We start from the raw sequence: 11,575 nt of genomic DNA on the forward strand, positions 1-11,575 counted from the left end.
CTTGGATTCTTTCGTATCATTTTCTAGTTGTTGTTTTGTTTTGTTTATGCCGCTACTAGTATATTTATAATTGCGGTCAAAAATTTAAAAATTTAGTATAATAATTTAACGTTTTATCAAAAAAAAACATAGGCTGTAAAAATAAAGCCTCAAGTGCAAATTTTTTTTTTGTTTTGAGAAAGAAATCTCAAGTGGAAATGTTTGTGATCGCAGTCAAAGAAGAAGTTTAGTAGAACTCTTTATTTAGAGTTTGAGGTGCTAGTTTATATTGCATGTCACCGTGGTCCCGTTCTCTGTTTTTCTCAGGTTAGTATTTAATCTGTTTTTCAGGTTGTATCTTTTTCGTTTTTTCGCTCCCATTCATTTTTCGTGGTTTAAAAAGTTCTACCGGTTGTTTAGCTAATAGTACTACAGCTAGTAGGCTATTTATTGTTTTATTGTAGGACCATCTCTTCCAGCTTGGCTTCGCTTGACTTTTGGAACACTCAGAAAACAATGTTACAAAAGATTAGTATAGGCCACCTAATACGTGTGAAATCAATCATATAGGTGTTGACAAAAAAAACAGGCATGTACGCTTAACATACGGTATAAACCACAAAAGTTACGGTTTAAAAGTTCTACTAAGAGAACATAACATTCGATTTAAAATTATGACCGACCAAGAGTTGGTTCTGAATTTGCTTATCACAACCTCCAACGAGGATTCTTGTGACATAGTATAACGTACTAGAACATCATGGTTGAATTTGTTTTGAACACCAACGAATGGACAAATAAGATTTGGAGTTTTGTGCAAATTAAATCAATTTGTTTTTTGAAACTAAATCCATTTGTTTTTTTTATCAAAAACTAAATCCATTTGTTATTCCTCATATTTTCTTCATTAGAGTACATCATAGTAGTTTGTTGAACTTGTAGATGGGCTCTACGCTCCCTTTACATAGCACATGAAGGTCCCTCGTGGCTGCTGCATCTGATCCAAGAAGATGCATCTTCTCCTCCGGATTGGAGATCGTGACAGCTCCCTTCCTGGTAATGAAGCCTTCCTGGATCGGTATTTGCTTTTGACTTATCCCTTTGTTTCTAAGCCTTGTTTTGGTCACAAGTCATTTGGTGCCTTGAGTGACTGCCTTCTATCATAGAACAGTTAGAGCTCTTTTTTTTGGGTCAAAATCTATCATAGAACTCTTTTATTTAGTTCTAGGGTTTTGTTTTTTCTCCATCACAACTCTTTGTTTGGAGACCCCATTTTCATACGATCATAATGAAGTTTACAGAGTTTTTAAAAAATATAAACCTATTTATTTTGCTATAGATTTGCCACTCTTCGTTTATATACCCTTCAATTAACTATTACGGCTTCCTCTAAAATACCATCTCAATTATTCTATATACTAGTACTAATTAATTGTAGATTTAGATCTCTTTCACAACTAAAAGATGAAACAGACAGATTTGACGTTAACGATATTAATCATTAAAGTAGGTGAGTGCGGGCTAAAACATATCGATCTTCCGATTGGCTCAACATCATCAACTTCAAGATCAAGTACATGTAGTAAAAGAAAACCATCCTTTGCTTATTATTTTTGCAAAAATAATAAAATTTGTTGCCTCCATTTTTATCAAGTTGGCTACTTGCACCAGCATCACCTTTGCCTTAATTAGAAGATATCGATTTTCAAAGTATGCAAAATAGAAAGAAAACAAAAGTGGTTCTCAGTTTCTTATTATGTCTCGATCCAACCAAATTTGATGATATGTATGAGTAAAAATAGTATTAAGGGTATTCTTATTGATGATTTTGATAAGGAAAACAAAAGAGAATTTCTTTAATGATAATTTTGGGTAAAAAAAGTGATTACATACTGTAAATAGTTTTTTCAATACGAATTGAACTATTGAATTGAACTCAGGTGGTGTTAGTTACAACTATCGGTTTTATGAGAAATTTTTCAAAAATTGTAAAAAAACCTTTAAAACTACGTATCATGTATAGCTAATTCAATTTTTGTTTTATGAATAAATTTGTACCATTTGAATTAATATTATGTGCTTAAAAGATTCATAAAGATATTGATGATTTAATATAATAAAGTTGTAATCGCCGTCTCATAATGGATCGGCCACAACAAATTTTATAACAAAAAGAAGGAAAAAGACAGGATGGGATATATTCAAGTGGGGACAGGCTGACACTTGATATAAATCGATGTAAAGGTGGGCCGAATATGGAGTAATTACTACGCTGTAAAACGGCACGCACTTTTAATCCTGTACTGAAACTTGAATGAGAGAGACAGTCCCATCATCTTAAATACACTTCCTATGTGGGTTTCTCGTGTTTTCATATCTCCCTCTTTTAGGTTCGTTTCTTAAATTGCTACACAATCGTTTTACAACTCTCATTTTTATGGTTAAGTCAGTCATAATGTGTTGCCACCAGATAACATAAACTGAGTCACGACTACGCTTTATCTTACTCCCTCTGTACAATTTTAAGTGATATTTAAGATTTTTACATAAAGATTAAGAAAATACAAATTTATATGCAATTTATCTTGGTTACATAAAATTGCATTAAATAAAATCAGTCTAGTCAATAAGAAAAGCATGTAGTATTTTGTAATTGGTTAAAAATTTCAATTAACATTAAATTTTATCTAGAAGTGTGAGAAACTCACTTATTATAAAACAAAATAAAAATACTTAAACATCACTTAAAATAGTACAGAGAGAGTATTTGTTAACAATTTTCACATGCATGAACTGCAGTAATTAGTCTGGTGTTGCAAACCTCATATTTAAAACAAGTTTGAACAAAATCCTCTATTATGACATTGGAAAAATATAGTTCATTTTGATATTTTGTTCTATTTTCTATTATTTGTGAGTATTACGTACACAACATTCGAAACAAGAAAATGAAAAGCAAAATGACATTTAATCTAACACGGATAAAGTATAGAATACAACAAAATTAACGTGAATATCAATCTTTTACCAAACAAAGAAAATACACGTGAAAAATCCTAATACGATTTACGACACTTTATTTAAAGTTTTAACGAACCAGAAATACAAAATAAAATAAAAAATCACAAGAATCCTAATTTGATATTTAAAAAAGTTACCTTTCTAGTATGGTGTTTACGACAGTTGTGTTTGCGTGGACGAAGATTTTGACTGACTAGCAAAGAATATACCTCTACCCATAAAAGGAAAGATTCCTACTTATCCACAATGTTAAACGTCCAGACTAACCTTTAGATATCAAGGTCAAAAGGTAAAAATATAAGGTTAAAACAGAGAAAAGAGCAGAATCTTATACGAAGCAGCGTAAATAAACATTTCCCGAAAAGGTAATTTAGAAAGAAAAAAAAAACAAATTCCATTTTCTTTCCATATATTCATAATTTATTATTTTTTTCCATTTCAGGTCACCTGAGCACCGCTTCCGTGGCCGGCGTTCCGAGCCATGGCCTCAGTGACGGTCGCCAGCTTCTGCAGATTAAGCTTAACGACCGTATCCGCGAACATGCGCGTGTCGTCCTCCGAGTTCCCCTCCGGCATGTCGACGACGTACGACTCGAGCACCACCGTCCAGATCCGCCCCTCCTTGTCGAACCTGTGCACCGTCGTCACCGACTTGTAGTTCGTCAGCCTGTGCTCTCCCCCGATGATGCTGAACCCCGTCACCCTCCTCTCGTCGTCGAGCACGTCGAGCCTCTCCGTCGACGTGTTCGCCGGAAGGCCGCTGATCACGTTCACGGCGCGCGTGCATCCGACGCGCATCTCGAACCCGTCCTCGACGGAGCAGGACTTGATGAAGTGCTTGTAGGTCTGCGGCTTGTCGAAGCGGCGGACCACGGACCAGACGATCTCCGGGGGCGCGTGGATTCGCTGCGCGTGGAGGGAGGAGCAGCTCCCCGGGCCGAGGCGGTACGTGTGGAACTCGGCGATGGCTTCCGCGAGCTCCGATCGTTCTTCCTGAGTCAGCTGAGAAGGCATGGCGGCGATGGATTGTGGAGGTTTTTGTGTGTGTTTTTATCGAATAGTGTCTTCTTGATTCACCATTGACGACGACGATCTCAAGCTCTCTCTCTCTCTTTATATATTTGTTGTTGGAGGAAGACGAACATGATAGACACTAAGGCCCATTAATTTGCGAATGTATCAGCACTAAGGCCCAATTATTTACAAAAGCCCATTATTGAAGGCCCAGATATGGTAACGTGTAGACATGTCAAAAGCTAGTCAAGTCCAAGTGGAACTTTGAAAATTTAAGTGGTCTCTATTAAACACTTTCTATTAACCGTTGGATTAACTCCTCCTGTATCATCCGACGGTCAATATATTTACTTTCTATTTATTACATAAACTGAGAAAAACGCGCGATCACCGTCTCTCTCTCAGTAAATGAAGAACAGAGTCTCTCCGGCGTATTCCGATAACTACGACTGAGAGCTATCGAATGGGTCTTCCTTTGTTGACATGCAGCACGACAAGAGTCGCTTTCTCCTCTTCCTCTTCGTCTTGGTGTAGTGGAAGCGGTGGACATAGAAGTAGTAGCTCTAAGCTTTTCGATTCTCCTCCGGCGAGTTACGGGAAGAGAAACTCGCGGTTAAATGGTCTTTCTTTAGAGAAATCGAAGTCTATCAAAGCGTCGTCATCACAGAGCAGCGGCGAGGTGATCGACGACGGAGATGCATCGACGGCGGCGCGCGGTTTAGCTGCTGTGCCGTCGGTGGGAGGATTCAGCAGCGGCGAGTTAGCTGGACTTTCCGGGGAGGTTACACCGGTCGGCGAGTTTGTCGGTGGAAGCGGCGGCGGAGATTTCAGTGGTTGGGATAAGGTGGGTGCTGTTGTTAGGCTGAGTTACGGAATCGGTGAGTCAACTCGGTGATCAAAAAAGCAAACTTTAAAGAAAAATAAAATAAAAGTTTGAGACTTTATGGATTTTTTTGATTAAACTTTAGGGATATACTGTGGGATGGCGGTAGCGGGAAGGTTTATATGTGAAGTAGCAGGGATTGATTATACAGGAGGCTTTAATGCTTCTTTAGATGCTATTATCGCTGGTCTTGGTTATGCTTCTCCGCCTATCATGGCTCTTCTCTTCATTCTTGATGTAAGTTAAGAGTTAGGACAATCTCTTTCTCTCTCTCTTTTTAATGTTTAGTGTTTATAGATGTTGTTTCTTGTGTAGGATGAAGTTGTGAAGGTGTCGCCGCATGCTCGTGCCATTAGAGATGTTGAAGATGAGGAGCTTCGTGGCTTCTTCCATGGAATGTCAGCTTGGCAGGTGAAATTTTAACTCTTTATACAATCTTTTGAAACTTCAAAGAATTGGTACCATTGAGCCCTTTGTTTCTTTTAGTTTATCTTAGTAGTTACTGCAAGTTCAATTGGAGAGGAGCTCTTCTACCGTGCTGCGTTTCAAGGTGCACTAGCTGATATATTCTTAAGAGGCACAAATCTCATCTCAGATTCTCGAGGAATGGTCGCTTTGGTTTATGCTCTCTCTCTCTCTCTCTTCTTTCTCAACTTCTTCACGTTATGACTTCAAATTGACTTGATACTATTGGAACTTGCAGACTGGAATCTTGCCTCCGTTTGTGCCGTTTGCTCAAGCATTTGCAGCCACTATCACTGCTGCTCTCACCGGTTCTCTCTATTACATGGCTGCTTCCCCTAAAGGTTCACACCGCTCTTTAAAATCCCTATCTTATGTTCCAAAACCTCTTAACTAATCGTATTCAGTTATTTCTATTAGATCCGACTTATATTATGGCACCTGTCTTGAAAACTCGCTCTGCCCGGGATGAGCTGAAGAAGCTGTTTGCAGGTTCCTATAAGGCTATATACATAATGCTTTAGATATATGTTCTAAGATCAAATACTTAAAAAGGATTACTCTGTGTTACTACTTCCTGCAGCGTGGTATGAGAGAAGACAAATGAAGAAAATCTACTCTCCTCTTCTCGAAGGACTTTTGGGTCTATACCTCGGCTTTGAATGGATTCAGGTACTTATTACTACCACCTTCTTGTTAACTCTATTTTTCTGACTTGTTGAAGTAATAATCATTGAAAACAATACTGCAGACAAACAATCTTCTTGCACCTATCATCACACATGGGATATACTCAGCTGTTGTACTAGGAAATGGTCTCTGGAAGCTTCACCATCACCAGCAACGGCTGCGCCTAAGGGTACAGAAACTTGAAACTGAAGGTGACAGCAGCAGCAACTCAAGATAGAAGATAAAATAGTTAATTAAATATTTTACCCTTTTGTGTTAAAATTTTGTGAATTGTCTTTTATTTATTGAGCAAACCATTGACATTGTACAAATAGATAGAAAACAAAGTGTATATAGATAGAACCATTAGCTAATAATAAGAGAGAAGCTTTTATTGCATTCATCTTCATTACTCTTGTTCAAGCTGAGAAATGATCTTAACGAAGACATCAAAGCCTTGGCACATGTCTGTAAGAAGACAGTACTCGTTCTTTGCATGATATGTAGCCATCAGACCTGCCAAGTAAAAAAAAAGAGATTTAACTACCTAAACTAATCCAAAAAAGGAGAGAATCAGATCAGGGTGCTGTATATTATACATACCGTATCCTGAAGTTTGCACATCGAAACCTTCATCCTGTTAAACCCAAAACCATTTCGAAAGAGTGAGTTACAGAGAACAGTGAGAGAGCAGAGCAAGTCTTGAATCTACTGAGAAGAGTAGTAATGGCTTTACCTTGAGGTCTCGGATTAGAGGCAGAGTACCGGTGATGGAGTAAGGCTTCACGTGCCCCACAACTTCTTCAGTTGCTCTGCATAGAACGTGAAAGCCGCGGGAATCAAGGTTACACGCAACTCCAGCTGATGCTTCATCAAAGCTTAACGTGAGCCTGCAGGAGACAAACAATTGAGACTTCTTTTTAAGATTTTGGGAAGGACAATAAAATGAGAGTGAGGAGGAAGGAAGGAAAAAACCAAAACCTTCCACGTAAATTCTCTTCAGGCAAGACGTATTTCGAAACAGGACCACGGGTCGCGAGTTTCTCAATGTTAGTGTTTATGTCGTCAACATACTCTTGCAGCTTCTTCATCACTTCCTTCACGCTGGGGAAACAAAGGATATTCATTGTTAAACAGTGTATCTAAATGCATAGAAGAAACGAAGAGTGAAGAGACTTACTCATAGAAAGGAGTCAACCTGAAACCAAACATTACAAAAAAGGTAAGCAAAAACAATCAGACAAGACATCTTGGTTTTACAGTATTCAAAACTTAGAAACATATAACCTGACATCACCGGATACGGTACAGTCTCCAGGGATTTGGTTGATTCCACCTCCCGGATCTGCAAAAAATAAAAAACCAGAAAAATCCTTTTTAAGCAGACGACATTTTGGAGTCGTTACTAATACAGAACATAATGCTTACAACTCCATTGAGTTGGCTTCATGGTGGAAGGCGTCGCAAAACCATAAACTTTCTCTTGCTCGTGTGGCGGAAAGTCTCTGTAGAACCGGGACTGGATCTCCTTAAGCCCTTCCATTCCCAACTCCATCGCGTTAATAGCCTGAACATAGTCAGAAACAGAAGAAACAGATTAACGCCGAGCTTGCAGCTTTCATCAATCCATATACAATAATACCTTGTGAGCTAAACCGCTGTGGAAAAGCTTTCCAGTAACATGAAGCTTCCACGGAATCATACCACCGGTTCCAATACACGGCTGCTTATCCGCCGTATCTATCCAAAACCTTCAAAAGAATAAACATTAAAAAAACAAACAGCTTCCAAAGATTTTTTTTTTTTAAAGAAGAACGGAAACTAACAATGGTCCGGATTTGAGCTTGTCAAGAAGTTTGTCTTTAACCAACATGTCGACACCAACACCAGGAATAGAAGAGTTCTCTTCACTAGCGATGAAAACCGCCACCACCGATTGTTTCAAAACGGGTTTAGTTTCCCCGAGCCTCTTCATGAGCTCAGTCACAAGAGCAACGTGACCAAGACAATCCGTAGTCCCACGACCACGAAGCTTATCCCCATCTATGCTTAACGAGAAAGGATCAAACTCCTATCAACACAAACAAAACAAAAAAAACACGAAAAGGATCAAACTTTCTAATCAATCAAAACCCTAAAGTTTCGAACTTTCGCACGACTCATATCAGTTCCTTGGAAAGTAACCACGACCCATCATCAAGCTCTGCCCTAATTCAAATGGGTACCGATCAAAAACCCAAAGGATCAAACTTTCGAATCAATCCAACCCTAAAGTTTTGAACTTTCGCACGATTCTTATCAGTTCCTCGGAAAGTAAACACGACCCAGTATCAAGCTCTGCCCTAATTCAAATGGGTACCGATCAAAAACCCAAAGGATCAAACTTTCGAATCAATCAAACCCTAAAGTTTTGAACTTTCGCACGATTCTTATCAGTTCCTCGGAAAGTAACCACGACCCATCATCAAGCTCTGCCCTAATTCAAATGGGTACCGATCAAAAAAACGGAATCGATAAGAGAGATTTTACCCATTCATCGGGATTCGCGGTGACGACGTCCATGTGCATACCGACGAAAGAAACGATCTTTCCGGGGACGGATCCAGGGTACTCCACGATGAGGTTGCCTCTTCCCGAGTGATACGCCACGTGGTTGATCAGGAGAGGGCCGCCGCCGGATTCGGTGCTGTAAGGACGGAGAGAGTCCAGGACGTGGTTCACGATCCGATCCTCCTGCGGGATGAGATCCGGCGGGTTGTTCTGGACGAACTTGGATTCGCCGATCAGTTTCGACAGGAGCGAGACGAAGGAGTCTTTGTTAAGAGAGCCTAGTGATTCGATCATCGACGATGACGCCATTGTTGCACACCGGAAACAGATAAAGCTTTGGTTTAGACTTTTGAGAATGTGTCGTGTGTTTGTCGAAGGTTTTATTATAAAGCTTTTGTGGTGGAGTGGAGTGTTACGTCTTGTAATGATGTTTTGCGTAACTAGTTTAACTAATGATTCATACGGAAGTGAATAAATAAATTAGCATGTGTGGATAGCGAAGGCGTGAAAGTTACTTCGGATCCATCCGTTTACGAAGGCATAGAAAGATGCTTTACCGTAGAAAATCAAAAGATGCGTTAATTTGCTAAAGCAAGGACCGTTTACAACATATAAAAGGTTGTTTCTTGTAAGGCCGTCCTATATTTCATGAAGTCTTGTTTACACGGTTCTGTTGAATCAGAATTTTGATATATCTAAAAATATTGATTGCGGATTTACAAGAATCTCAAGTTTGTTGAAGTTGAAGGTCGGCGAATAAGACATTAGAATAGACATGAAAGTTTTGATTATATTTGAATCTTTTCAAATGTTGTTTACATACCTTTTTTTAAAAAAAGTCAAGCGGTTTGTAGTTCATTTATAAGAATATGTAGTTTTTGTGAAATAATTAGGTCTTTCGGCTTTGTGTAAAAATGTGAGAATGCCATTTGACTTTGATATGACTTTTTATTTATAGATAGTTTTAAGTTGAGATTTTTTTTTTTTGTAATGAGCTGTTAAAGTTTTGAGTAGACCAATTTTATTTTAGGAAGAGCTTCCATGAGATGGTGAAAACTTTAAGATAGACAGATTTAGTCACTACATACAACTCGCCGATACTTAGGTGTACTTAAAGACGATTTGTTCTGATGTTTCACCTATAGAGATATAAGAAAGAGAGCATGTTGCAGTAGTCACAACGTTAGACGATCACAAGTAGAATTCCGATTAGGTGTAAGCATCAATTATCCAAGTCGGTTCATCTTCTATGCCATAAAACTGAAATTAGAGGAACAAAAAGTCTGGTGTTCAAAAAAAAAAAAAAAGAGGAACAAAAAGTCTAACCTGGATCTAAAACCTTGCTTACGGACATTCACCAATTATCATCATTCCGATAGAAATCAGTTGATGAATAAAGGTGAAGCCCTAGCTGAGTTGGTTTGTTGACGACAAAGAGATGCAAAAGTTTTTGTTGAGAAAGCCAATCATCAGTCCAAAATATGGTTGTACACCAATTGCCAACTCTTGTTATGGATGTAATAGAAATAAGTATTCTCAATTTCAACAATGTTTGAAGTTCTATAGACAGAGGATGTGATGGATACATTTCATTTTTCTGTTTTGGCTTACAATCATAGTCCTAATCCACAATTGCTCCATTGATAACTAGTATGATATATCATCATTCCATAAGAGCATTTTCAAAGTAAAACTCCATTTTTTTTCTTATTCTATTACATAATGGAGTAATGAACAAACAAACAAATAGATTATTCTATTTATGGAGTAAAATTCCATTACATAACGAGATATGAAGTTATGTTTGAACATTTCTTACTTCATATTTTATTTTATTCTATTTTAAAATAAAAAATGGAATTGAGTTGGAGATATCATAAGAAAATCAAAGATTAACTATCAATAATTTTGAAAGATATCTTTTATTAGAATGATGAAACTCAAGCTCTGAAAGTTAACAAACCTGGTAGTTACATATTAAATGAGTTGAACTTGACACACACACACAAATACTGCTTCACTTGGTTCAAAAATGACCAAGATAGCTAATGGGAAGTTTGCACGGCCAATGTCCTTGTCAGTTTGAATTAATTCGATTTAAAAATCCCCAAGTGAATGAGTTATGGTTGTTACAACACCTCTTTCTAGCGTTGATGGAGTGCAATTATCCCTTTGTGGAAGATAAGCAAATAGTCTACAAAACAAAAAACGAATAAATCTGGACTATTGTTTGCATTTCACATGATAGAGAAACTTCCCAGCCATCTTAATTAGGCCTTCTTGATAACTGTAAATAATTTTCAATTTTTTGCCAAAAAATTGCAAACTGAAGTCTGCTATTTATGAAAGCAAAGGTTAAAAAGACAATGGATGGTTGATATGGGGATACACATACGTTTACTGAACATAAGAAGACATTAATGTAAGGAAAGAATTCTATTCAATGGACTGCTCCTCGCTGGCCTCTCTCACATCACAAATCCTTCTTTAATTTTATTTGTTTTAGCATCAAACATTTAAAATTTCTTTGCATACTAACAAATTGATATCTCAGTTTTGCTTTTCTACACGAATCTTGGTCAGCATATTTTCTGTTCTCTTTCAAAGCAACGAGTAATGTTTACATTTGCTTTCTTTAGAAACTTAATAACCGCTGACAGATGAATGCAAGTTATAACCTAATAATCAAGATTTAAAATGGGCACTGAATCTCTAAGTGAAATTAATATAACCAGTTAACGCAAAAAAAAGTTTGGGTTATTAGATTAGAATTTGAATATAATTATATCTGTATTGCGTGATATTGTCAATTATTTGGTGTAAATTTTTTAAAGTTATACTTATATCAGAAATCCACATGTCGAATATATTAATAAAACAAATCGTGTGTATGGTGTGGTAGCGGGGACCAAAACTAGAAACAACATAACTCTAATGGCCTAGTTTGAAATGTTTTCGAATTTCACATGTGGGTGTCAAGACAAGATAATGTCAAAT

At 37.5% G+C, this 11,575-nt stretch overlaps 3 protein-coding genes across 3 annotated transcripts; 1 reads left to right on the forward strand and 2 right to left on the reverse strand.

The window, feature by feature from the left end:
• Nucleotides 1-3,303: 3,303 nt before the first annotated feature.
• On the reverse strand, nt 3,304-4,100 carry LOC130510748 (abscisic acid receptor PYR1-like). Its single transcript, XM_057007359.1, has one exon. The coding sequence runs from the start codon at nt 4,012-4,014 to the stop codon at nt 3,439-3,441; it is 576 nt and encodes a 191-aa protein (XP_056863339.1). The 5' UTR covers nt 4,015-4,100; the 3' UTR covers nt 3,304-3,438.
• A 296-nt stretch (nt 4,101-4,396) lies between these two features.
• On the forward strand, nt 4,397-6,429 carry LOC108854726 (uncharacterized). The gene is made up of 8 exons (XM_018628354.2): nt 4,397-4,892; nt 4,983-5,134; nt 5,213-5,308; nt 5,384-5,515; nt 5,601-5,703; nt 5,780-5,851; nt 5,943-6,031; nt 6,111-6,429. Exons 1-8 carry the CDS (start codon nt 4,478-4,480, stop codon nt 6,264-6,266), a joined length of 1,215 nt encoding a protein of 404 aa, XP_018483856.1. The 5' UTR covers nt 4,397-4,477; the 3' UTR covers nt 6,267-6,429.
• LOC130510747 (acetylornithine deacetylase) lies at nt 6,311-8,962 on the reverse strand. Its single transcript, XM_057007358.1, has 10 exons — nt 8,558-8,962; nt 7,855-8,099; nt 7,671-7,779; nt 7,457-7,595; nt 7,316-7,373; nt 7,209-7,226; nt 7,010-7,132; nt 6,765-6,918; nt 6,632-6,665; nt 6,311-6,544 (listed from the first exon to the last, which is right to left on the reverse strand). The coding sequence occupies exons 1-10, from the start codon at nt 8,885-8,887 to the stop codon at nt 6,438-6,440; spliced, it is 1,317 nt and encodes a 438-aa protein (XP_056863338.1). The 5' UTR covers nt 8,888-8,962; the 3' UTR covers nt 6,311-6,437.
• Nucleotides 8,963-11,575: the final 2,613 nt, after the last annotated feature.

This window comes from Raphanus sativus, chromosome 4, assembly GCF_000801105.2.
Source record: "Raphanus sativus cultivar WK10039 chromosome 4, ASM80110v3, whole genome shotgun sequence".
NCBI classification, from domain to species: domain Eukaryota; kingdom Viridiplantae; phylum Streptophyta; class Magnoliopsida; order Brassicales; family Brassicaceae; genus Raphanus; species Raphanus sativus.